At 43.8% G+C, this 23,442-nt stretch overlaps 1 protein-coding gene across 1 annotated transcript in view; it reads right to left on the reverse strand.

The window, feature by feature from the left end:
* The window catches only part of myt1lb (myelin transcription factor 1-like, b), a gene marked incomplete at both ends in the record, with an annotated part of 80,731 nt that overhangs the window by 39,656 nt on the left and 17,633 nt on the right, over positions 1-23,442 (reverse strand). The window contains 4 exons of the mRNA XM_080751072.1: positions 2,358-2,518; positions 6,167-6,280; positions 11,049-11,139; positions 19,064-19,198. Coding sequence (XP_080607198.1) covers positions 2,358-2,518; positions 6,167-6,280; positions 11,049-11,139; positions 19,064-19,198 — 501 coding nt within the window. The remainder of the gene's footprint in view (positions 1-2,357; positions 2,519-6,166; positions 6,281-11,048; positions 11,140-19,063; positions 19,199-23,442) is intronic.

Genomic DNA, 23,442 nt, shown 5'->3' on the forward strand with positions numbered 1-23,442 from the left:
ACTATTCGAATACTTTGAGGTTGAATAATTCGAATACTAAAAATCACTATTCGTGAATGCCCTAACACACACACACGAGTAGGCCTGTCAGCATTATTACATAATGGTAATCACAATTATTTAACATAATCGCAACTATTTTACTTAATCCCAATTATTTTGTCATAATCGTTTCCATGTTGAAAAAGTTTGATATTATTTTCAAACATTTTCAAAAATAGTGGAAATAGCAGATCTACGAGCTCACAACGTATCTCATCTGCAACGCGTTGTGAGCTTGTAGATCGGCTAATTCAAACTTTTAATTGAGGAAAAGTGTATCAGTACCAAAATATACTTACAGTACCAAAAGTAAAAGTACTCATTATGCAGAACGGTCTTTTTAGTAATGCATTAATGCATTCATCGCTTTTGCAACTGGTAAGGGTGGGGATGATTTTAATTACGTCATGTGCAGCTACAGCTTAACCTATAATAATAATGTGTGAGTTATTGTAAGTAAATAGTGGCTAAAGCTATCAAGTCATTGTTGTAAAAAGTACCATTTGCCTCTGGTATGTAGTGAAATGCAATTACAAAACATGAAAAAGGAAATATTCAAAATAAAAGTAAAATAAATGTACCTTACTTAGAGGACTTTACCACTGGATATAATAGTGGCGATGTTTTATTTTTGTTGGACCAAACAGCATATTGTCTACAAAAACCTGTCTAATGACATAATTCAAGGATGTAGGCTACTTCCTGTATTTAGACTTCTGAACAACACAGGCTAAAAGAGAAGCATCAGAGAGGAAGAGAGACTTGTGGTGAATATTCCTCCTTTACGCTGTTGAAAGATGAAACAGTGAAGGTGAGATCCACTGAATCTTTCATACTATTCATTAAAATATATCGACGTATCGCTTGGTCCTGATGCCTTTGAAAAGAGATTGGTTCAGGTATGAATCTAAGCTTGGTTAAAAAAAGAGAGTGGGAAAAAAACGTAAGGCTTATTGAAATATTTTAAGCACAAAATTGCTCCTCCGATCAATTTGACCAAACTTATACTGCGGCGTGGCAAAGCTTCTGAGAGCTTCTTTTAGCTTTTTCAGTCGTGTTGAGGTTTTCACTGGGTCCAAAGTCCAACCAAACCCTTAGATAACACCATAAAACACAATCACTTTGCCTACTGTACCTCAAAACCAGAGCGAAAGAAACAATATAATTTCTTGTCTTGTGAATTCATTTGGTAGCGCAAATACATTATAATAGTGTTTTTGTTGTTTTTGGTTAGTTTTCTTGGAATGAAAAATTGACAACGGTGACATTGAATATGAAATAGGTGACATGGTGTTTATGTAGACAAATAATGAACGAGAAAATAATACATCCACAGCACTTTTAAAGAGGTACGGAATACAAGTATTGCTTTCCACCCCTGCAATCTATAAAAAAAAATATATAGGCTAATGTAAGCTGACACCACCATAATGTTTTTATACTTTTATGCTAGGATACTTTTTTTTTTCTCATTTAAGACACTTGATGCCAAGACGTTACAATGCTACAAAGTGCGTCAGTGCTGCCTTATAGGAAATAGGTGTGACTAAATATTTAAATATTTAACCTTATGCGACTAGGTGTTGTGATGTGAATAGTAGTGCAACAGAGTGCTGTTTAATACTTTTGTTACTTTAAAGGACCACTTTAGTTTTTTTACAACAAGGGTTCATATTTTAGATTGTAATTAAAGAATATAAAAGATGAGTGTTAAAATTATTTCATTTACTTCTTTCTATTGTTTTAGAGATTCTTATTTCAGTGTTTGGGGGCATGCGTACAGGCGGCTAAATATGTCATTTTACACAGAATAAGCCCATTCCCAAGATACAACTCAACCTTTCATGGTTGGATGTGACTTATGGGGGCTAGAAGTGTTACTGTAAATAGCAATAAAGAAACTGCTGGCTTATTGTGTCTAAAAAGACATATTTAGACAGTTGTACGCATGCCCCCATGAAAACATTTTAACACTCACTTTTTCTTTTCTCTAATTAAAATCTAAAATATGAACCCTTGTTGTAAAAAAAACAAAGTTGTCCTTTAAGTACATATTTACACCAATACTTTTGTAGGCCTAGTAAAGTATATTTTGAATTCCAGAACTTTTACTTGTAACAGTTTCTTCATTGCAGTATTGATACTTTTCATTAAAGTAAAAGAACATGAGTACTTTTCCCCACCACTGTACTACAGTAGGTACAAGCGGTGGGCGAGAGAGAGAGAGAGAGAGAGAGAGAGAGAGAGAGAGAGAGAGAGAGAGAGAGAGAGAGAGAGAGAGAGAGAGAGAGAGAGAGAGAGAGGGAGAAACGTACCGTCGTATCCCTTGGGCGAGGTGTCCCGGTGGCCGTGGTGGACCTTGGGGGCGATGGCGCGCTTCCCGTACACCTGGTTGTGGCTGCCGTCGAAGGCGCTGTAGTCGAAGCTGGTCTTGGAGTACTTCTCCAGCTCCTTGGCCAGGTTGGAGCGCGGCGTGCTGGTGGAGACATTGTTCTTGTAACCATACTGTGGAAACTCCAGTTGTTTGACAAAGCACATTGGCCTGGAAAATAAACGGGACCAGGATGGTGGAAGGTTGGACTGAGGCACACAACCATTGCCCAGCAGGGGTGTTGGGTGTGGGGTGTGGGGTGGCACCAAGGTTCTTATAGTTAACTAAACTAAATTATGGAAAATGAAAATGCACAACTGAAATAATTAGAAAGACAAGGCTTTCTAAAAAAAAAAAAAGAATTCACCTTTTGCACAAAGTAGTGCAATGCAAGATAGAGGGCGCCAGATCCCTTTGAGTCACACCCTACCACTACTTCCTGTTCATCCACAGAGCATTGATTCTAGTTGTTTTCTCCATTAGATTAAAGTACTTTCTTTTCACTTTTTTCAACTTTTATTACTTACGTCAAAATACATTTCATTTGTCTGCCTCATCTTTTTACCAACCCAAGTAATACAAGTTGAAAAAAGTGAAAAGAAATCTAATGGGGAAAATGACTAGAATCAATGCTCTGTGGATGAACAGGAAGTAGTGGTAAGGTGTGACTCAAAGGGATCTGGCGCCCTCTATCTTGCATTGCATTACTTTGTGCAAAAGGAGAATTGTATAAACTAACTAAAACAAAGAAATAACATAAAATAATAGAGGAAATTCGTTTTAGTCTGCCAATATTTCATACATACAGGCCCAAGTCATTTAGCTGTCCCAGTTTTAGGCCATGTTTAGGCCTTTTTCTTTCAGAATTTCAGACCTAAGAAATTATAAATTAACACTAAAACAATTTTTTTTTAAAAGGTAAAAAAAAAACTAAACTAAACTAAACCCGCTTTAAAAATACATTAAGGATAAGGTCACACTGAAGTGTAATTCTACTGTATGATGGCGTATCCTGCCAATGCTTTTCAATGGGAAGGGAGCGTATTTTTGCACAAATGGCAAGAAACCACTCCATACCCATTGAAACTATAATAACCTTGGGGGGCATCGGTTAAAAAATATGAGTGAGAATATGGAGAATGATGTTGTGTAGGAAATACAGGTGGGCTGGTGGTCTGCTCTGCGGGGCTGTTGGATGCCATACACCAGGGTTCCCCAATTAGTTTTCCCCAAGGGCCGAATTATGTCTAGGGTGCCAAGCCGAGGGCCACAACATTGCTGCTCTTATACCACCATTATTACTGGGGTTGGTGGGGGCCAGACAGAAGCCCCCCGCGGGCCGCCTATTGGGGAACCCTGCCATACACTGTGAATCTCTGAGTGTGAATTTTACTCGATAAGAACGTACAAATGGAACCAAGTGGACCCTTATCTGTACACTCTCAAAGCCATTGTTACATTTGGGTCCATTTGTATACTCTCAGAGTTAAATGAACACTCTGGATCTGACCGTGTATAGGACAACGATTGTGCTCCTCTCTCCTTTCTCATTAGAAAACAGTCTTTTTTCAAGTGCAGATTTTCATGCACTCGTAGAAACTGCCTCTGAATGAAATGAATTCATATGCATTCCTTTTATTACGCTCTCATACATTTCATAAGTTTTTTTGTTGTCTTAATCTAAGGCAATAAAGAAATTAAATGTAAGATCTTGCGTTGTTGTTGTTGTTGATGAATGTTCAGCTAGATCAAACAACAAAAACACATGTACAATTGCACATGACTTCTCATCACAGCATCCTCCTGACTATCAAAGGAGAGCTCTCATTCAAACCATGATGCCTTCATCGTGATAAATGAGGCCAATTTAGTTAAAAATCCAATAAAGCGCTTTGCCTTCATAAGTAAACACAGGACTGAACATGCAGCCTCTGGAATGGAATTCCCAGGAGACCTGAATTCATAAACATAAAACAAACACTGGGGACTCTCAGACGGGGCGTGCACGTTTGCGAAAATAAAGCCTTTTTTTGTAAAACGATAACAGCAAAATCCTCATCACATGAAGCGATGGGAACACACTCCCCAAACAGTGGGTCACAGGACACGTTTGCGGGTCGCAGATCCGTCTCCGTGGGTCACGACTCATAAGTGAATATCCCTTTATTGTTTTGGTTTCCCGAATGTTGTCATTATTATTATTATTTTTAAGATTTTCGAAGGATTTCCAATTTTTTTTTACTAATTTCCATGCGTTGAAAACAAATTCAAAGAATGTCATGAATAGAATAAATAATCAAAGAAAATACTTAAATTAGAAAACAAATGTTTAAGAAGTAGTGAAAATAGCAGATCTGACATCTTGTGAGCTTACAGATCTGCTATTTTCCCTATTTTGTCTCTTATGGGTCTTGAGCTAGAAGGTTTTCACTAGTGCATGTCAAGCACCGTGGAGACACAGAGGGCAACACAGAGGCCGACCCGGGTGCTCAAAGGAGAGAAAACAAAACAAAAAAAGTCTAAAAAGTATTCTGAAGTTGCTTCTAGGATCAGCGGGATTTCAGGCTTCAAAGGAAGAGGAGATAAGAGCAGTCAAAAAACTTTACATCCCCTGATTTAAAGTTAAAACAAAGTGTATTATATAAACATTGGCAAGATGGTTCGACCAGTTAACCACTTAAACCCCAGCATCCTTATTGTGGGGAAAGCTTTTGCAGATCGACAAGCCTGTCGATCTGCTAGTTTCAGCAAAAGCTTTCCGGAAAGACACATCTAGGCAGAGATCTGAAGGATTCCGCTCAACCATATGGGGTTTAAGTAGTTACGGCAGGGTTCCCCAATTAGTTTTCTCCAAGGGCCGAAATTATGTCTAGGGTACCAATCTGAGGGCCACAACATTGCAGGGGGCGACGGTGGTGTTCCCGCTACTCCAGCGACAGTTCAGATATCATCGTTGTCGGGTGAAAATCTTGTATGTCCACAACCGTTTGTTTCGCATTTATCATTTTAAAAATGATTTAAACTAGTGAAAACAGCCGATCTACAAGCACTGTGCTTGTAGATCTGCTGTTTTCACTACTTTTGTGCGACGGCCATGTATAATGAAGCAGGGCTTTACTTTGCGAAAGAACATACACATTTGGAGATACGAGGTTTCCACCCGACAACGACGATATACTAGTGTTGTTGCTGCTCTTATACCACCATTATTACTGGGGTTGGTGGGGGCCAGACAGTAGCCCCCCGCGGGCCGCAAATGGCCCGCGGGCCGCCTATTGGGGAACCCTGAGTTACGGTCTTCATCAGGACCGTAACTGGTCGAAACACGTAGGCAATTTTCATATAATAACCACTGTTTTAACTTTACATCCTCTCCTCCACATTTTGTTTTTAGTACAAGAGATGTACTGGTTTCACTGGTTACTGGTCTGTGCGCGTGCACACACACACACACACACACGCACACACACACACACACACACACACACACACACACACACACACACACACACACACACACACACACACACACACACACACACACACACACACACACACACACACACACACACACACACACACACACACACACACACACACACACACACAGCATGCATGCGCGTGCGCGTGTTTGAGTGGCTGCTTATACACGTCATGACCTATGGCTGGTCTGCTTTCCATCAGGTGGTCTCAGGTGATTGGTTCCTGGCGGTGCGGTGGTGCGTGGGGTTGGCGGTAGAAGATGAACCGTACCTTAGCACGCGGTCAGAGGCCTGGTTGGACTTGGGGACGACGCCGTCACAGCTCTGGTGTTTCTCCTGGGCTTTAGCCAGCTTCTCGGCTGCGGCGATGGGACACCCCGATAGGCTGAAACAAAGACCAGACGAGGGGTGAGAACAGCTGAGTGGCACACAATCTCAGACAGATTCCCGAGAAAGTCCAAACTAATGTAAAAACGTTCCGCTCAATTCCACATTCAGTTTAAAAAAAAAGAAATGGGGAATGGCTTGTTAGCAGGCACGTGCACACATAGACAGCAAAGGGTGCTTGAGCCCCTGCCCTTTTATCCGTCTGTAAAAAGTGCCCTCTCCAGACCATGAAAGCTGTTTTTACTATGGTGAAAGAAATGTAAATGCCCCTCTTTCCAGGCAGCATTCAAGAGATTTGCTTTGTCCAAACTCTTCTGAACTTGAATGCAGGACATTATGTTGAAAGAATTGCCCTCTCCGTGTAGAAATCCATGCTGTTACGCCACATCTCCAGTATTGGCTTGATTATGCTTAGTTTAGTGTGGTCATTAAGTACTGAAAATAGCCGACCTCCAAGCTCACAACGCGTCGCAGCGCGACGCGTTGTGAGCATGGAGTTCTGCTATTTTCGATATTGGGGACTGCCCCAAAGGTCGAACTCCCGTGTCGGCAGGTTAGATAATCACCCGCGAGCGTCGGCATGTTAGATAATCACCCGCGTCACGGTTACTGAGGTTAGGTTTAGGGTTAGAGTTAGAGTTAGGCATAGTTTTACTGAGGTTAAGATTAGGGTTTGGGTTAGAGTTTGGTGGTCGATACAAAGGGTGTTCGACCTAATGACATGTTACCTTCGATATTTTCACCAAAAGGCCCTTTTTAGAAACGTCAGCCCCTGCCTCTCTAACATTCTCTGCACGTCCCTGCTTGTTAGGCTACACTTGTCATCTGGCCCTGCCCGAAGACTGTCGCACATCTGTCTCCGTCAGCCGATCAATCTCAGAACATGTTCTCTCTTCTGAGGACGTCTGCTCTGCAGCGGCGGTCTCTGGTTAAAATGTAAAATCATTAATTTCCATAAAGCACTTTGAATAACAACACCACTGGCAACAGCTTGCATATGTATGCTCCAGCGGCTTAAGAGAATTCTCGGAATAGATATCCCCGCAAGGGCAGAAATCGAGAAATGTGTGCACATACATATTCCCCGAACATCCTATCGCCTTCAGACATGTGCATGCACACAGTCACATTGCACACACGCACAAATACTGTACACACAACCGCGCGCGCGTGCACCTAAGCCCGATTTACACTTGGAAATAACAACAGATCTACAAGCTTACGGCGCGTCGTGTTGCAGCCCGTTGGTGAGGTAGTAGATCTGCTATTTTCAGTGTGCGACGCATCCTATATAACGTGTAAACAAGTAAGACGCCTCAGGGCGACAATTCTTGGCCATCTGGCCAGTGATGTACTTGTATATCGGACCAGTTACCCATATGGAGACCCCATGTACCCATAAATGGAGATTCATGTACTGATGGTACATCCCTTTTATGCCCATACATGGAGATCCCTGTCTGAACCAGCCACACAGATATGGGCCGTCTTCCTCCATATATGGGCATTCCCATATGAAGTCCTGTTAGATATGGGCTTAATATTGATGACATCAGGGATCTCCATACATGGGCATAAAAGGGATTCTGTTAGAGTGGTTCCCAAGACATCACAACATACAATCCCTTTTATGCCCATATACATGGAGATCCCTATCTGAACCAGCCACACAGATATGGGCCATGTCTTGGCCATGTGGCCAGTGATGTATATCGATGACATCAGGGATCTTCATGAGCATAAAAGGAATTCTGGGGAATACCCATATAATGGAATTTTACATAGGTGATGTCACCTGTGATATCACCTGTGATGTCACAGTGATGTATCAGGGGAACCACAGTGTCAGGCTTGACCTTCAGACAGACAGATACAGTAGAGATACGCGGACAAGATGTGCCGGTTTTCATAGTAAACTTGGGACCTACAGTCGCAACGATGCATTACAAGTCGAACACAAACAAAAAAACAACACGCTACCCCAGCAAAGGTACTGAATATGGGCATAGGATTCCCTGCAGGAGAAGTGATAACCAAATGTGACAAAAGGCTTGTGTTGTTATTCTTAACCCCTATTATTCTCCATCCGTGCTGTCAGCCTGCAGTGTGTCAGCGACCCCGCTGGAGAAATGATCTCCGACAATGGCCTGGAGCCAGTACAGGTGTAAAGTCGCTGGGCCTGAGTAGCTGTCATGGCGTCTCTGTCGGGTGGAAACCACATACTGTACTGTATGTCCAAAAAACCTGTTACTTTTCAGGATTCAAATGAAAAACAGCAAAAGTAGCAGATCCACAAGCTCTTGCGGATCTGCTACTTTTGATGCTTTTGTGTGATGCCACCACGGTGAGATCACGGGGGCGAAATTAGACATTATTCCTCATGGGTTTTCAGATCAAAAGGGCCCTGTACCTTTGTGAGGAGGGCCCATAGATTAGGAGATTAGATACCCCTAATTTTATTGGAAATGACTAAATACATATAATAGCCTATGAATTTACATGTGGATACTATGGGCGGCTATTTGTATTTATTGAAAACAAAATGTATAAAAAATAAATACCTCGCCACTGTCACCAGTAGGGGGGGCCCTTGTGTTTATAAAACTCATCAACCCATTATAAATTAGGCTACTGTGAGATCAAGTAGGGGCGTTAAGAAACGCGAAAAGTTAGGGCCGATGCATACTGCACTTTTAGAGCCGAATTTATTTCAGTTCGGTTCGGGGAGTCACAAAATCTCAGCAGCACCGAACAGCCGAATTAGTGACAGATACCCGCCTCCCCAGGAACCTCTGATTATCATGTTATATTGTCGTTTGGACAGAGCCGAACCAAAATAAATTTGTCTCTAAAAGTGGAGTATGCATCGGCCCTTAGAAAACGGAGATAGGAGGTTTCCTCCCCGAACGGCGACGACAAGGAGTATCCAAAACGTGTGCCATGCAAGAAGTTGATGTGATGAGGATGTGTAGCCGTTTGCCTGCCCACGGCGAGTCCTCCTCCCACACCCGTTTATGCCAGCCTCTCTCGCCTCTTGGTAAAAACCGAAAGTTTATTGTACTCTCTTGCCCGCGCGCGTGTATGTGTGCGACCGTGCGTGTGTGTGTGTGTGTGTGTGTCAGTGTGTCTATCTGGTGTGACTAAAGCGCAGCAGGGAAGCGTTCCTGTCCCCTCGCAGGTCTGCACCCTCTCCTGTCACCCCGGCTGAGCGGCAGAGAGGCGCTAATGGCTGCCGCGATGCCCCGGCTCCCCGAGCATCTGCTGCTGTGGGGTGACACTCCTCCCTCACTGTCACCTTTCCGCCGTCGCCCCGTCTGACAGCTTTCTGGCAGGAGTGTGCACACTGCCAGGGGCGTCACAAGGGGTAGGAAAGTGGGACTGAGTTACCGGGGCCCAAGGTGGAGGGGCCCTAATAACTTTATCTATTGAAAAATAGCAGATATACGAGCTCGCAGCGCGGCACCGAGTGCCGCGCTGCGAGCTTGTAGATCTGCTATTTTTGAAAAGTTGTGAAAATGTGTGAAAATCTTTGAATATATGTATTTTTTAAGCGAACATTTCTAACTCAAATTTTGCTGGGGTCCCTGGAACTAAATATTTTGAGATCGGGGTCCGTGGCCAAATACATATCATCCTTGGCCTTGGGGTCCTTGACGTCCTTGGGGTTTCTTGCACACATTTTCACGATTTTCCAAAAATAGCAGATCTACAAGCTCGCAGCGCGGCACTCGGTGCCGCGCTGTGAGCTTGTATATCTGCTATTTTTCAATAGTTAACATTCATGGGGGGCCCGCAGTGAATCCTTGTACCCAGGGCCCAGAATTTGGTGTGACGCCCCTGCACACTGCTATTTCAGTACAACACCTCACCCCCCACCTCACCCCCAAACCTGCACCTGATAGGTGCCATTTATTCCCATGAACCGATAAATGATTCAAGTCATGGGGAGGAGGTGCGAAACACTCCACGCATCGTTAATAATGTTCCCTTCTCTGTAAAAGAAAAAAAAAAGAAAGAAAAAGAAACATAACTAAATAGTGTTGCTTGTGAACCAGTTGAGCCGTTTAACGATTCCGTTTTTCAAAGTGGACATTGTAAAGGAAAGTGCATTTAAAAATAATGATACATTGATTGAATACTTTATGAACAGTTTGCAAACAGTGCAGTCGTACCATTTCACAGTGATGCTAAAAGGAGAACAGAAAAGGACTCGAGGGCTTGTTTCAATAGGACAACCCATTGTGAAACAGGACAATATAATATAGGTGTGATAAATACACAATGAAAAACGCAAAAACTAAAAAGAAAACAAAACGACAACCACGAATGTAGTGGAAATAAAACGTTTAACCACTTAAACCCCAGCATTGGTATTGTGAGGAAAGATTCCACTGACAATAGCAGACCGACAAGCTCACAATGCGACGCAGCGCGTCGCATTGTGAGCTTGTCGGTCTGCTATTGTCAATGGAAGCTTTCCCCCCAATAACAGAAAACAGAGAAGACACTAGCATTGAGCCCTGAGGGACTTCTGATACCCATATGGGGTTCATGTGGTTAAAAGGAATCCACTGACGATGACATGCGGCAAGAATCCTGAGTGTCAATTTAACCCGGTTAAATTGATACCCCATCATTTTGCAGTGCAAAAAAGAAAGGACAAAAAAAAAAAAAAAAAAAAAAACTAAAAGAATCCCAAACTGAGGAGAACGGAGGATGCGGAACATGGGAGTGTCGTTCTCGAGACGAGCCGAGCTGTCACTTACCTCCTGTGGGAGTTTCTGTTGCTATTGACATGGCCGCGTCCGGTGCAGCCGAGCGTAGGACACTTAAGAACATTCTCATACATTGCCAGAACTTTGTGTCGTAACAGACAGGAAAAAAGAGAGATGGGGGGAGAGCGAAGAAAGACAAGGGAAGGTTAGGTAGCAACACACACCGCACACACACAATCACGCGTGAATTCTATTAGTGTGAGAGAGAGAGGAGCCTTGGCATTATAAACATCATTAAGAAATGAGCCCGCGTGAACCCCAACGACCTCTCCCCTTCACGTTAATGAACACTAGTCTGAAAGGGGGCGAGCGAGGTTTCCCCCCGCCATGTTGCTCCCACTTATCCGCGCCTTTCAAATTAGTATTCATGGAATATGGACAGCCATGAATAAAAAGGAAGTCATTTAAAGCCTAATAAGGACAAAGCTGGCGAGACACACACACACAAGAGACAGAGAGGGGGCTGTTTTGGGGGCATGCAAGGGGGGAACAGAGGCAGCCAACAGCTAGCAATCATGCAAAACACAAGCCCCAGAAATCAATGGAACCAACAGCCAGACGGACGGACGCAACACACAGCTCGGCGACGGAGCGAGCGCGTGCGAGCGCGTGTTACCGTCCCTGCGTTGTCAAGACATAGAAGCGCTGCCTTCAATACCATTTACCATTAACCCATTTAGGCCTAGAAATGATTGAATGCTTTAACCAGTGAAAAATAGCAGATATACAAGCTCACAGCGCGGCACTGAGTGCCGCGCTGCAAGCTTGTAGATCTACTATTTTTGAAAAAGTCGTGAAAATGTGTGCAAATCTTTGAATATTATGTATTTTCAAAGCGAACGTTTGTAACTCAAATTTTGCTTCTGGGGGGTCCCTGGAACTAGATATTTTGAAATGGGGGTCCGTGGCTAAATAAATATCATTTTGGGGATCCTTCACATGAAAAGGTTTGAGCACCACTGACATAGAAGTCTCTCAAGAACAGACTAACTGAGCTCCAGTTAAGTGAAAAGGACCTTTTCTTTGACGATGGCGAGCCAGATTGCTGACATAGAAACATAGGTTTTTCAAAAAACCTTAGAAGGATTCAAAAGACACTTATAGAATCGGGTCAAAATTGAAATTTTAACGATTTTTCAAAAATAGCAGATCTACAAGCTCGCAGCGCGGCACTCGGTGCCGCGCTGTGAGCTTGTATATCTGCTATTTTTCAATAGTTAAAGCATAAAATAATGATACACAAAATGTGTACCCGTTCTAAATGGGTTAAAACACTCCATAACCGTCCGTCTCCCCCCCCCCATCCCCACGGCAACCGGCCAATTAGATTAATGATCTATGGATGTCCAGAGAGGACCTGCCGGAGTTCCTCAGGCGGGGGCACAGAAAGGGGTCGTCTAGACGCCAGGCTGCAGTGCAGTCGGTGCATGGGCCAGAGCCCTCCCTCCCTCCCCTCCCCCCCAAGGCGGGAGATTCATCATTATCACCCCCTTAAACTTTAACCCCCCCTCGTCATCCTCCCTCCCAGACATACTAATTAGCGTGCGCCGCAGGTAATTGGACGAAGGCCCCGTCGTCAACCTCTTCGCCGTGCCAAGAGAGCCGCCGCTCCTCTGCATTATGTATGTTCACGGTTTTGTCAACCGCGGTGTAACGGTCTCGTGGAGCGGCCGGGGCTAAGACTGGGGCTCGGGTTGCCGTAGAGCAGGGTTTCTCAAAGTCCAGGGGTGCCTCGGAATACTTTGATAATATTCCGAATTTATCGATATCACTTCACTTTAACCCTCGATTCTTAGTAAAACGGACTTGAGTTGCATTGCACTTGGCGGGTCCAAATCTCTTATAGCCGATCTACAAGCTGTTGTGACGTGTTGTAAGCTTGTAGAAGAGAAGAGATTTGGACCCGCCAAGTACAGTGCAACTGTACAGATGGGGGAGATGCTATTTATTTTTGCTGAATGTTCCCCCCAGATTAGGGATATGCTGGAGTTCAAGAGGTTATAAGTAAGTTATAGTAAGTTATTTTCAATATTTCCTAACCCATTCAGGCCTAGAATTATTGAATGCTTTAACCAGTGAAAAATAGCAGGTATACAAGCTCACAGTGCACTGCGAGCTTGTAGATCTGCTATTTTTGAAAAAGTCACGGAAGTTTGTGCAAACCTTTGAATATGTATTTTCAAAGCGAACGTTTGTAACTCAAATTTTGCTTCTGGGTGGTCCCTGGAACTAGATATTTTGAGATGCTTGTCCGTGGCCAAATAAATATCATTTTGGGGGTCCTTCACATGAAAAGGTTTGAGAACCACTGACATAGTAGTCTCTCATGAACAGACTAACTGAGCTCCATTTAAGTGAAAAGGACCTTTTCTTTGACGATGGCCGGCCAGATTGCTGACATAGAAACATAGGTTTTTAAAAAAATCTTAGAACGATTCAAAAGACACATAGAATCGGGTCAAAATTCTAATTTTCACGATTTTCTAAAATAGCAGATCTACAGCTTGGCACCGAGTGCCGCGCTGCGAGCTTGTATATCTGCTATTTTTCAATAGTAATAGGTCCTCAAAAATGTCCTTGCATCTTAGGGGGAAAGATTTACATATTTACCTACAGTACCATAAATGCAAGGTGCTGTAAAGTAACAATAATAATTCCGGGGTGCCGTGGATGAAAAGGTTATTCACAGGGGTGACCTGAGCCAAAAAACATTGGAGAACCTCTGCTTTATAGTGACAAGGAACAAAAACATATAACAACAACAAACAAAAAAAGACGCTGTGCTGTTCCAGCAAAGCGAATTCCTTCTGTCGAGTGCGAGAGAATATATTGCACTCCAATTCGGCACGCCCGGGAAATCACTTTAAGGAGGAAAACAAAGATCCCTGCGCGAGGTGATTAAATATTTGATATTTTACAGAGATAGAGGGGAAAAAAGAGGTGCAATGAGCAAACATGAACGGCACTTAATGAATTTGAGACGTAATTTAATTGTCGTTTTTCACGTTTTTTCCCCTCGGAAACGAGTCCTGCCGCAATGTATGACTTCCAAATTAAACGAAGCCGTCGCATTAATAATACATTGTCCACTCAGCACGGCAAATGTGTTAACCCGTTTAGAACGGGTACACATTATTGTGTATCATTATTTTATGCTTTAACTATTGGAAAAATAGCACAAGCTCACAGCGCGGCACCGAGTGCCCCGCTGCGAGCTTGTAGATCTGCAATTTTTTAAAAATCGTGAAAATTAGAATTTTGACCCGATTCTATAAGTGTCTTTTGAATTCTTCCAAGGTTTTTTGAAAACCCTATGTTTCTCTGTCAGCAATCTGGCCAGCCATCGTCAAAGAAAAGGTCCTTTTCGCTTAACTGGAGCTCAGTTAGTCTGTTCTTGAGAGACTACTATGTCAGTCAGTTCTCAAACCTTTTCATGTGAAGGACCCCCAAACTGATATTTATTTGGCCACGGACCCCCATCTCAAAATATCTAGTTCCAGGGACCCGCCCAGAAGCAAAATTTGAGTTACAAACGTTTGCTTAGAAAATACATATATATTCAAAGATTTGCACACATTTTCACGACTTCTTCAAAAATAGCAGATCTACAAGCTCGCAGCGCGGCACTCGGTGCCGCGCTGTGAGCTTGTATATCTGCTATTTTTCACTGGTTAAAGCATTCAATAGTTCTAAGCCTGAATGTGTTAATAGGTGGTGAAGATTTCTTCATGGCTGTGAGTGGGCCCTGCAGGCACTTAGACGTGTGACACACACGTCTCTTTGCATTACGCAGCGGCACAGAGAGAGGGATGGCCCCGTCTGCAACACGGGAGGCCGATTGACCACATATCGACGCGGCTGATAATGCATTTTTAAGCAGAGACCTGTCAATACCTCACGCCGACCCGAGCAGGTCACCTTTCAACAGCGTTAGCACTGCGATGGCCGACTGGAGGCGCGCGTGTGTGTGTATGTGTGTGTGTGCGCGCGTGTACGTCTTTCTCTAGCACATGGGTCTCCAACAGAGGGCCAGGGACCTATAGGGGGTCCTCAGAGTTACTAAAGGGGGACCGTCAATTCAGTTTTTTTCTGTTTTTATTAACCACTTGGACCATATTGAATGTTTTTTTTTAGCTTTTTGCTTGCTATTTATTATGTCCATGAATTAAATACAGAGGGCTTTCAACGTAAAAAAGACCGTAAAAGGTCTTATTTGAGATGTTCCTTTTGGGCAGGGTGTTTAACTGTACTTGTACTGTACTACATTTCAATTGTATTGACTGTACTTGCACTGTTCTCCATTTTTGTCTAATAAAATAATCAATCAGTCAAGCATCCCTATTCTTGGGGGAAAATAGCCCATATCTACAAGCTCACACCTGCTATTTTCAGCAGAGAGGTTTGGTCTAAAGGGGGAAAAAGAGCAGACCAAGCACAGAGCCAAATGTCAGGTTTACTACGTATTGGGTGTCGTGTGTAAACACAACACTGATGACAGTGCTGTCAAACAAGTCTATGAAGCTATCTATGAAATACCGGTATGTGAAAAAGTCGAATCTGCAACATCATATGGGGGTCCCTGCTTCATCTCAGCCAGGGGCGTCGCACCAAATTCTGGGTTGAAAAATCATGAAAATCTTTGAATATTTCAAATCCTTCTGAGTTTTTTTGAAAAACCTATGTTTCTATGTCAGTGGAGCTCAAACCTTTTCATGTGAAAGACCCCCAAAATGGTATGTATTTGGCCACGGAACCCCATCTCAAACTATTGAGTTCCAGGGACCCCCCCCCCAGAAGCAAAATTTGAGTTACAAATGTTTGCTCAAAAAACACATATATTCAAAGATTTGCACACATTTTCATAGCAGATCTACAAGCTCGCAGCGCGGCACTCTGTGCCGCGCTGTGAGCTTGTATATCTGCTATTTTTCAATAGCCTAAAGTATAAAATAATTAAGGCCCTCCACCACCTTGGGCCCTAGGAACTCAGTCCCACTTTCCTACCCCTTGTGACGCCCCTGATCTCAGCTAAAGGGGTCCTTAGCCTGAAAAAACGTTGAAGACTCCTTCTCTAATGTATCCCTTTGAAGTCAACCAAGTCTGACCAAAATAAGTGAGAGTGAGAACTTATCTTTTTCTTTCCCCCTTTGGAACCCAAAAAAGAAAAAAGACCATTCCGTGCCGTATCGATGATATCACTTCCCCCTCCAAAAGTCATCTCCATCAAACCAAGTGAGGAACAGGAGAAGGAACACAGACATCACATCCCACGATCTCCCGTGACAATCAATTCCAACCTATCAACCCAATTCCATTTTGGGGTTTGTGACCAGGACAGGGCAAGGTCAGAGACGCTCCCGGAGAACCCATCCCAAATTTCTAGGGAGCGGAACGCACCTTCTGTTTGGATAGCTTGCCGCCGGGAACATAAGAGTCACATTTGATAGCGCTGTCCTTTACAAGCCCGGTCTTTTATGCCAACTCATTTCTATGCCATTATTGAGGCCCCTCTTTTATTTTGATTGCAGAGGGGGTCGTGGCAGTTCATAACTTGATCTCCACGCTGCGGGTTAATGAATCGTGTAAAAGGGGCTTTTATAGAGAAGTTTGCACAAGGTGAATGAGACTAAATAGCCGGGGTGAAATATCAGAGGGGGAAATCGCTATTCATTCAAGGCTAATGTTTATTGCCATCTCAGTTGATCCGTGCTGCCGAGATATGAATAGGCTGCTTGCTCTTCGATGTAACTGGATTTAATTGAGCAAAGAATACAAATAAATGAATGGGGTTTTTTTTGGCGTGCGAATGACCATGGCCATAGCAGCCTTTTAGACTTTGTGAGGGTCTTCCAGGTTTGCGGGAAAGAAATAAATTGGCATTAAGACGATCTAGGTCAGGGGTCTTCAATCTTTTTCAGGCCTTAGCTGAGAGAGAGATGAAGCAGGGACCCACTCCTACCAACACAAACGACATGCTCTATTGTATAAACCTCTGTTTACACATTATCTTTTCAACGCTGGATTCACGTTAATGTGTGTTTTCAGACATTTAACCACTTCAACCCTCAATACTTTAGTTCTGTACTTGGTCTGCTCGTTTTTCCCTCTACACCAAATCTCTTCTCCAAAAATAACCTTATCTACAATCTTGCAGATCTGCTATTTTCTCCATTTCCCCTCCAGAATAGGGATGCTATAGCCTAGTTAATTGGTTTAAACAAAGTTCCTATCTCACAATGATTTGGCTGGGTTAGAGCTATTCTCAGCTGGAAATAATAAACTCAACAACTCCTGTGATCAAGAGCATCGTCTCTGCTTGACCTTGCCATATTGGAGCTTAGTTGTTAAGTCACAGCTCGACAATGTCCAAAGGATAATGCTTTCTTGCCTGCACAAAACGGATGTATTTTGTACGGATGTACCGTAGTTCTTTTGCATGCAAACTGGCAAAAGAATAGTATAGTATATTGTTTCTGTCCTGTGGAATCCTCATACAATATCATGTCCTAAACATGCTTTTCAGGATTCAAATACAAAAGCAGCCTAAGCAGATCGACAAGCCTTGAGCTTGCTTGTGGATCTCTGAATTATGGAGATAAGAGGTTTCTGTCCGACAACAGCGATGTATACTGTAGTATTGTGCCACATCAGTAGAACCTTTGAGTTACACACCGTTCGTGACACCCCGCACATACCGGTAGCTGTGATTGGCCACATTTTGTGGGGACATACAGACATACACAGACAGACAAACCTTGTTGTAAGGCCATGCCACGTAAAAAAATAAAATAAAATAGAAATAAAACATTAAATATTAAACCGCTCACACCTTCTGGCTAGAGGGCGTACATGCACTGTATAAATCTTAACGTTGAACAAACATGCGGACCAACAGCGATAATGGGAACCAACAAACGGTGGGTGGGATTGCAACGCGCTCTCAATCACTGTCAGTCAATCCAATGGAACGGCCGGGGCTGCACGGCACGCGCGCTTAAGTAAATCACCGATTGACAGGCCTCTGACAATCCCACCAATCACCGCACGCCGACCACCATTATGCACACATCAACAAGGCCTCATTTCCCCCCCAGCGCCATCGGCACGCCACACTAGGCAGCCAATCGACAGGCACGACGACCGCGAACCCCCAAGCAGGAGTTCAGCTACATAGCGCTGGTTCCCAACGTAGGGGTCCCCGGGTGATGGGGGTTCCACGGGGTCCCCACCTAAATCATTGACAGTTAGAAACCAAATGGACCCCAATGGAACTGTAACTCTGAGAGTATCCAAATAGAACCAAAATGGACCCTTTACGGGTCCATTTGGTTCCATTTGGACACTCTAAGAATGAACAGGATGTTTGCAATGCAGATTGTGGACCGCTTAGATAAGGAATGGCTCCAAATAGAGGTTGGTCAATGCATATCAAGCAGGGGGTCCTTGAAATGAACCATTTAAACCCTATATTGTTGGGCTCTAAGTGTCTTTTCTGTTTTCTGTCATTGTGGGGGAAGCTTTCGCTGAAAATAGCATATCGACAAGCAACGTTGTGAGCCCCACTATACGGATAGCTGAGGTTTCTAAGTGCTTAAAAAGGTTCACTGAACAATACAGGACTCTGCTCTTCCATATCGCCACTGTCAGGCAGAAACCTTGTATCTCCAAGTTTCAAATTTGTACGTTCTTTTCGTAAAGTAAAGCCCTGCTTCATCATAAAAGACTGTCGCACAAAACTAGTGGAAATAGCAGATCTACAAGCACACAACGCCTCGCTTCGTTCTCCAGCTATTTACACTATTTTAAATTATTTAAAAAAAAAGACAAATACAAGGTTTCCTTCCACCCGACAACGATATACAGTACACGCTTGAACATCAAGCACCGGGGCCAACGATGACAACAGTTAACACAGCCATACACACACACGCAAAAAGAAATAAACGAGCACAAACCATGCAGATTCAAAGGGGGTTCTAAGAGGCAAGCTTGAACGTGGTGCTTACTTTCTGGCGGTACCCTGTCTTTGTGCGGACACCCCGACAGGCTCCGGTGGTGAGGGTACAGGCCGGTCACGTGGCCCGTGCCGTCGCAGCCCGGCGTCGGACACCGGCTCTCCTTCTTGTCGCCGCGCGAAGAATCTGCGAGCGGAAAGGAACATTTTATTTGCTGTCGGGCAAGAAACCTCTTATCTCCATTCTAACTTTTTGAAAACAACGTTTTTTGTTGTTGTAAATTAGCACCCTATACTTGATCATACTACAGCATCACATGAAAAGTAGCAGATCCAAGTTCGAAACGGGGTGCAAAGTGACTCGTTTGGATCGGCTACTTTTGTTGTTTTTTATTTGAATCCTGAAAAGTATAATTTTTTTTCTATAATTTGTATCCCACGATTTTGTAATCCATTTTGTTTCATCCAGTGCCAATTGCCTAAGCTGTAATCCTGGGCTCTGCTCTCCCTCTGCCGTGCCTGGGGAGACAACGGACTGACCTCATGCTTCCTTCTATGCATGAGTAGTCCAAGTTGCTTCTTTTCACCTGACAGGGGGGATTTCCCCGGTTTGGACGTAGCGCGTGGAAGGAACACGTAATTCCAACCAGTTCCTTTCCCCTCCATCAGGCGCCCCGGCTGGCCAGGGGGAGGCACTATATAGAGACTAGGATTACTGCATGTTTTTGTGAAGGTACCGGTATCTACCCTAGGAGAAAAGTAACAGTTTTGGACATAATAGGTTTCCACCCGATGGAGATGGTATATACATACTGTACATCATACACTGGAAAACACAACTAAGACAAAGAGCACCAAACGACCGTCAAAGTGTCATTCAGGTGAAAACAAAAGACACGTTCAAATGCCTGATTGCTTCGGAGCGCGGACAACACAAAGACGCCTGGCGGATCGTGGGGCGGTGCGCCCCGCTGAAAGCCTGGTGACCCTGAAGAAAGAGAAAAATGCAGAAGCGATCGAAGCGAGGCTCACGTGTACCGTACATCAGGGACGTGCTGGGCCCCTGATTCAGCCCGGGAAAAAGAGTTGGAGAGGCCCTCATTGTGTGCTATAGAGAGAGGTCTCTCTCTATAGCGCTGCTGCTACTCAAAGATTTGCCATTTCAGATCGTGACAAGTGACAAGCCAGTGGGCCAATTACTGTACATGAGTTATATTTCGTCTTTGTCAGGTGGAAACCGTTGTCCAAAACCGTTTGTTTTGTATTTATTTTAAAAATGATTTAAACTAGTGAAAACAGCCGATCTACAAGCACACAACGCCTCGCACCACTGTGTGCTTGTAGATCTGCTGTTTTCACTACTTTTGTGCAACGGCCTTATATGATGAAGCAGGGCTTTGCTTTGCGAAAAAAATTATAAATTTGAAACTTGGATATTTCTGCCCGACAGTGACGATTTCCTTTGTTGGCCACCCAGCCCCCAAAATGGAACGAAGGCCGACATTTTATTTTTATTTTTTTCCTAATGGCTGGCCTGGACCGTCCGGGAATGAACCGGCCGTTCGGGAGTTGTCCCGCTTTTCCTAATGGCCAGCACGTCCCTGACGTACATCGTGTATATACTTCTGTAACCATGGCGACCGTGTGATGTCAGGAGCGAGTTTGATGCGACTAAAAGCGGTTATCTTTACAGATGTCAGCCGGTCGCTAGGGGAGTTTCCAGAACATGCTGTACGTTATATGTACGGCACCATAAGGTGAGATATGAAATTATTATAGTAACATAACATATTTCACATCACTATAGGCTATTTAAAATGTGCGGCGGGCGAGACACAGCTGCACGGGTGGAGAGCAGATGGTACGTTGTCTAAGATGATTATTCGTTGTTTACCGAGTCCAGTGGTGGAAGAAGTACTATTTATTTATTTTTGGTAAAAGTATAAACACCACAAAATAAATATACTTGAGGAAAAGGCCTGTATTAAAGTGGAGTATGTTAATACGACATAACTTAATGTACAATCAGGGTGGGTGTAGTTTGTCTCCCTACTCTTCTGTTGACATTTAGATTGTATCAAAGGTCATGTCTCACCTAGGGATGGGAACATTTTTCATATCACAATGATTGTGACAAAAGAAACCACGTTTTACGATATTATAGCGATAATCGAAATCCATTATCCTGGGGAGGAACATTTACCAAAAAATAGCCGATCTACAAGCTCGTAGATCGGCTATTTTTTGGCAAAGACATTTGATAGAGAGTGAAAAAAAGACTGTATCAAGTACATATATTACAATAAGTACCTTTTAAAAATTGTAGAGGGTTTAAGTGGTGCCAGATATGCAGCTCGGCAAATAAAAGGTGAATTGATCCCAGTGCATGACGGAGGACGATATCACGATGAATTAAATCTACACAATACGATTATCGTGAGTGTTTTTTATCACGATAAAGGATAGATAATATTGCTTAGGCGGGCGGGCCGACTTCTGACATCACTTCAGCGTGATGTCAGACCATAAACAATAACCCCCATAGGTATGTCACTAGACTGAGAGCCCAAATCAAGAAAAATGCGGAAGTGAAGCTTTCCGGGTGTTTCAAGCGCAACTGAGAAACTTGCATTGAAATGAATAGCTGGGGGCGGGGTGGTCCGACCCTCTTGTAAAATTCATATATTACTCTATGCTCTGTCTGGACACACCTGTGAAAATCTAACACACTCAATTAATTTGTTTGGTGCAGCTGTACATGTTGCTTACTAGTCTGCCATGTCTTTAATCTGCTGTAGCTTTTAAACTGAACTGTAAAACAAACTACAAAATCAGCCTGGGGTTTCATGCCCGTTAAAGTGGTTAAGAATACAACATTTCCCACAATGCTCTTTCTCATGACAGCTCAGATTTCCCCCAACACGCGCACACACACTCACACACACACACACACGCACGCACGCACGCGCACGCGCGCACACACGCGCACACACACACGCGCACACACACACACACACACACACACACACACACACACACACACACACACACACACACACACACACACACACACACACACACACGCACACACACACACACACACACACACACACACACACACACGCACACACACACACACACACACACACACACACACACACACACACATGCATGCACACCACATGCACACACACACACACCAAACAGGCGCACACACACACACAAACAGACCCAAAACCCACCGAGCCAGCCACACAGGATGAGATTGTCTTTCCCTTCCCAAAACCTGGCTCTCTTGTTTCTTGAAAACCCCTGCTCAGATACGGTTACCACCAAAAAGCAGTGATGCCAAACCCATGCCAACTGGCTTCGTTCTACTCAAATAGCAACCGTCCACCTTAGAGTCACTTTGAGAACAAGGTCAAGGATTCCTCTTACATTCAAGATCTAACGGTCGCCTGAGGCCGGCGATATACAGGCATAAGGATGTATTTTTATTCATTTTATATAGCGTTTTTGTATCCAAATTAGGGACTTTATTAATGCAATATCATCCAGTCCGGCTAATGCCCGAGCACCAGGGACATGCTGGGCCCCTGATTCAGCCCGGGAAAAAGAGTTGGAGAGGCCCTCATTGTGCGCTATAGAGAGAGATCTCTCTCGCTGCTGCTACAGTAATTGGGCCAATTACTGGCCCACTGGCGTTTGTTTTGTATTTGTCATTTTAAAAATGATTTAAACTAGTGAAAACAGCCAATCTACAAGCACACAGCGAGGTGTTGTGTGCTTGTAGATCTGCTGTTTTCACTACTTTTGTGCAACGGCCTTGTATGATGAAGCAGGGCTTTGCGTTGCGAAAAGATTTATACATTTGAAACTTGGAGATACGAGGTTGGCCGCCCAGCCCCCAAAATGGAACGAAGGCCGACATTTTATTTTTTCCTAATGGCTGGCCTGGACTGGCCGGGAATGAACCGGCCGTTCGGGAGTTGTCCCGCTTTTCCCAATGGCCAGCACGTCCCTGCCGAGCACTGCCGAGCGTCCCCGTGTTGTGATGAATCAGATTGCACGGCCAAATAGGAGACGGCAGGCCTTATCAAAGAGCTGGCATGGAGCGAGCGGAGGGGAGCGTTTTCAGACGGTACCACAGAAGGACAGACCACTAATTAAAGTTTAACAGGCCTCTATAATCCAGTACCTCTACCTCGGGGCTGAGACAGCAGCAAGGGAGGACGACAGTGGGGAAAAAAGTAAAACTATCCATACTGCATTGTAGAAATACTTTTAAAAGTAAAGGTCCGGAATGCAAAATTGACTTTAGTAAACGTACAAAAGTATTGGTATCATAGTATACTTAAAGTACAAAAACACTGTAAAAGTACACACTGTCGGGGCGCCTGGTGGCCTAGTGGACCAGGCGCATACCATATA

Source organism: Nannobrachium achirus (genome assembly GCF_963921795.1).
Source record: "Nannobrachium achirus genome assembly, chromosome: 20".
Classification (NCBI taxonomy): domain Eukaryota; kingdom Metazoa; phylum Chordata; class Actinopteri; order Myctophiformes; family Myctophidae; genus Nannobrachium; species Nannobrachium achirus.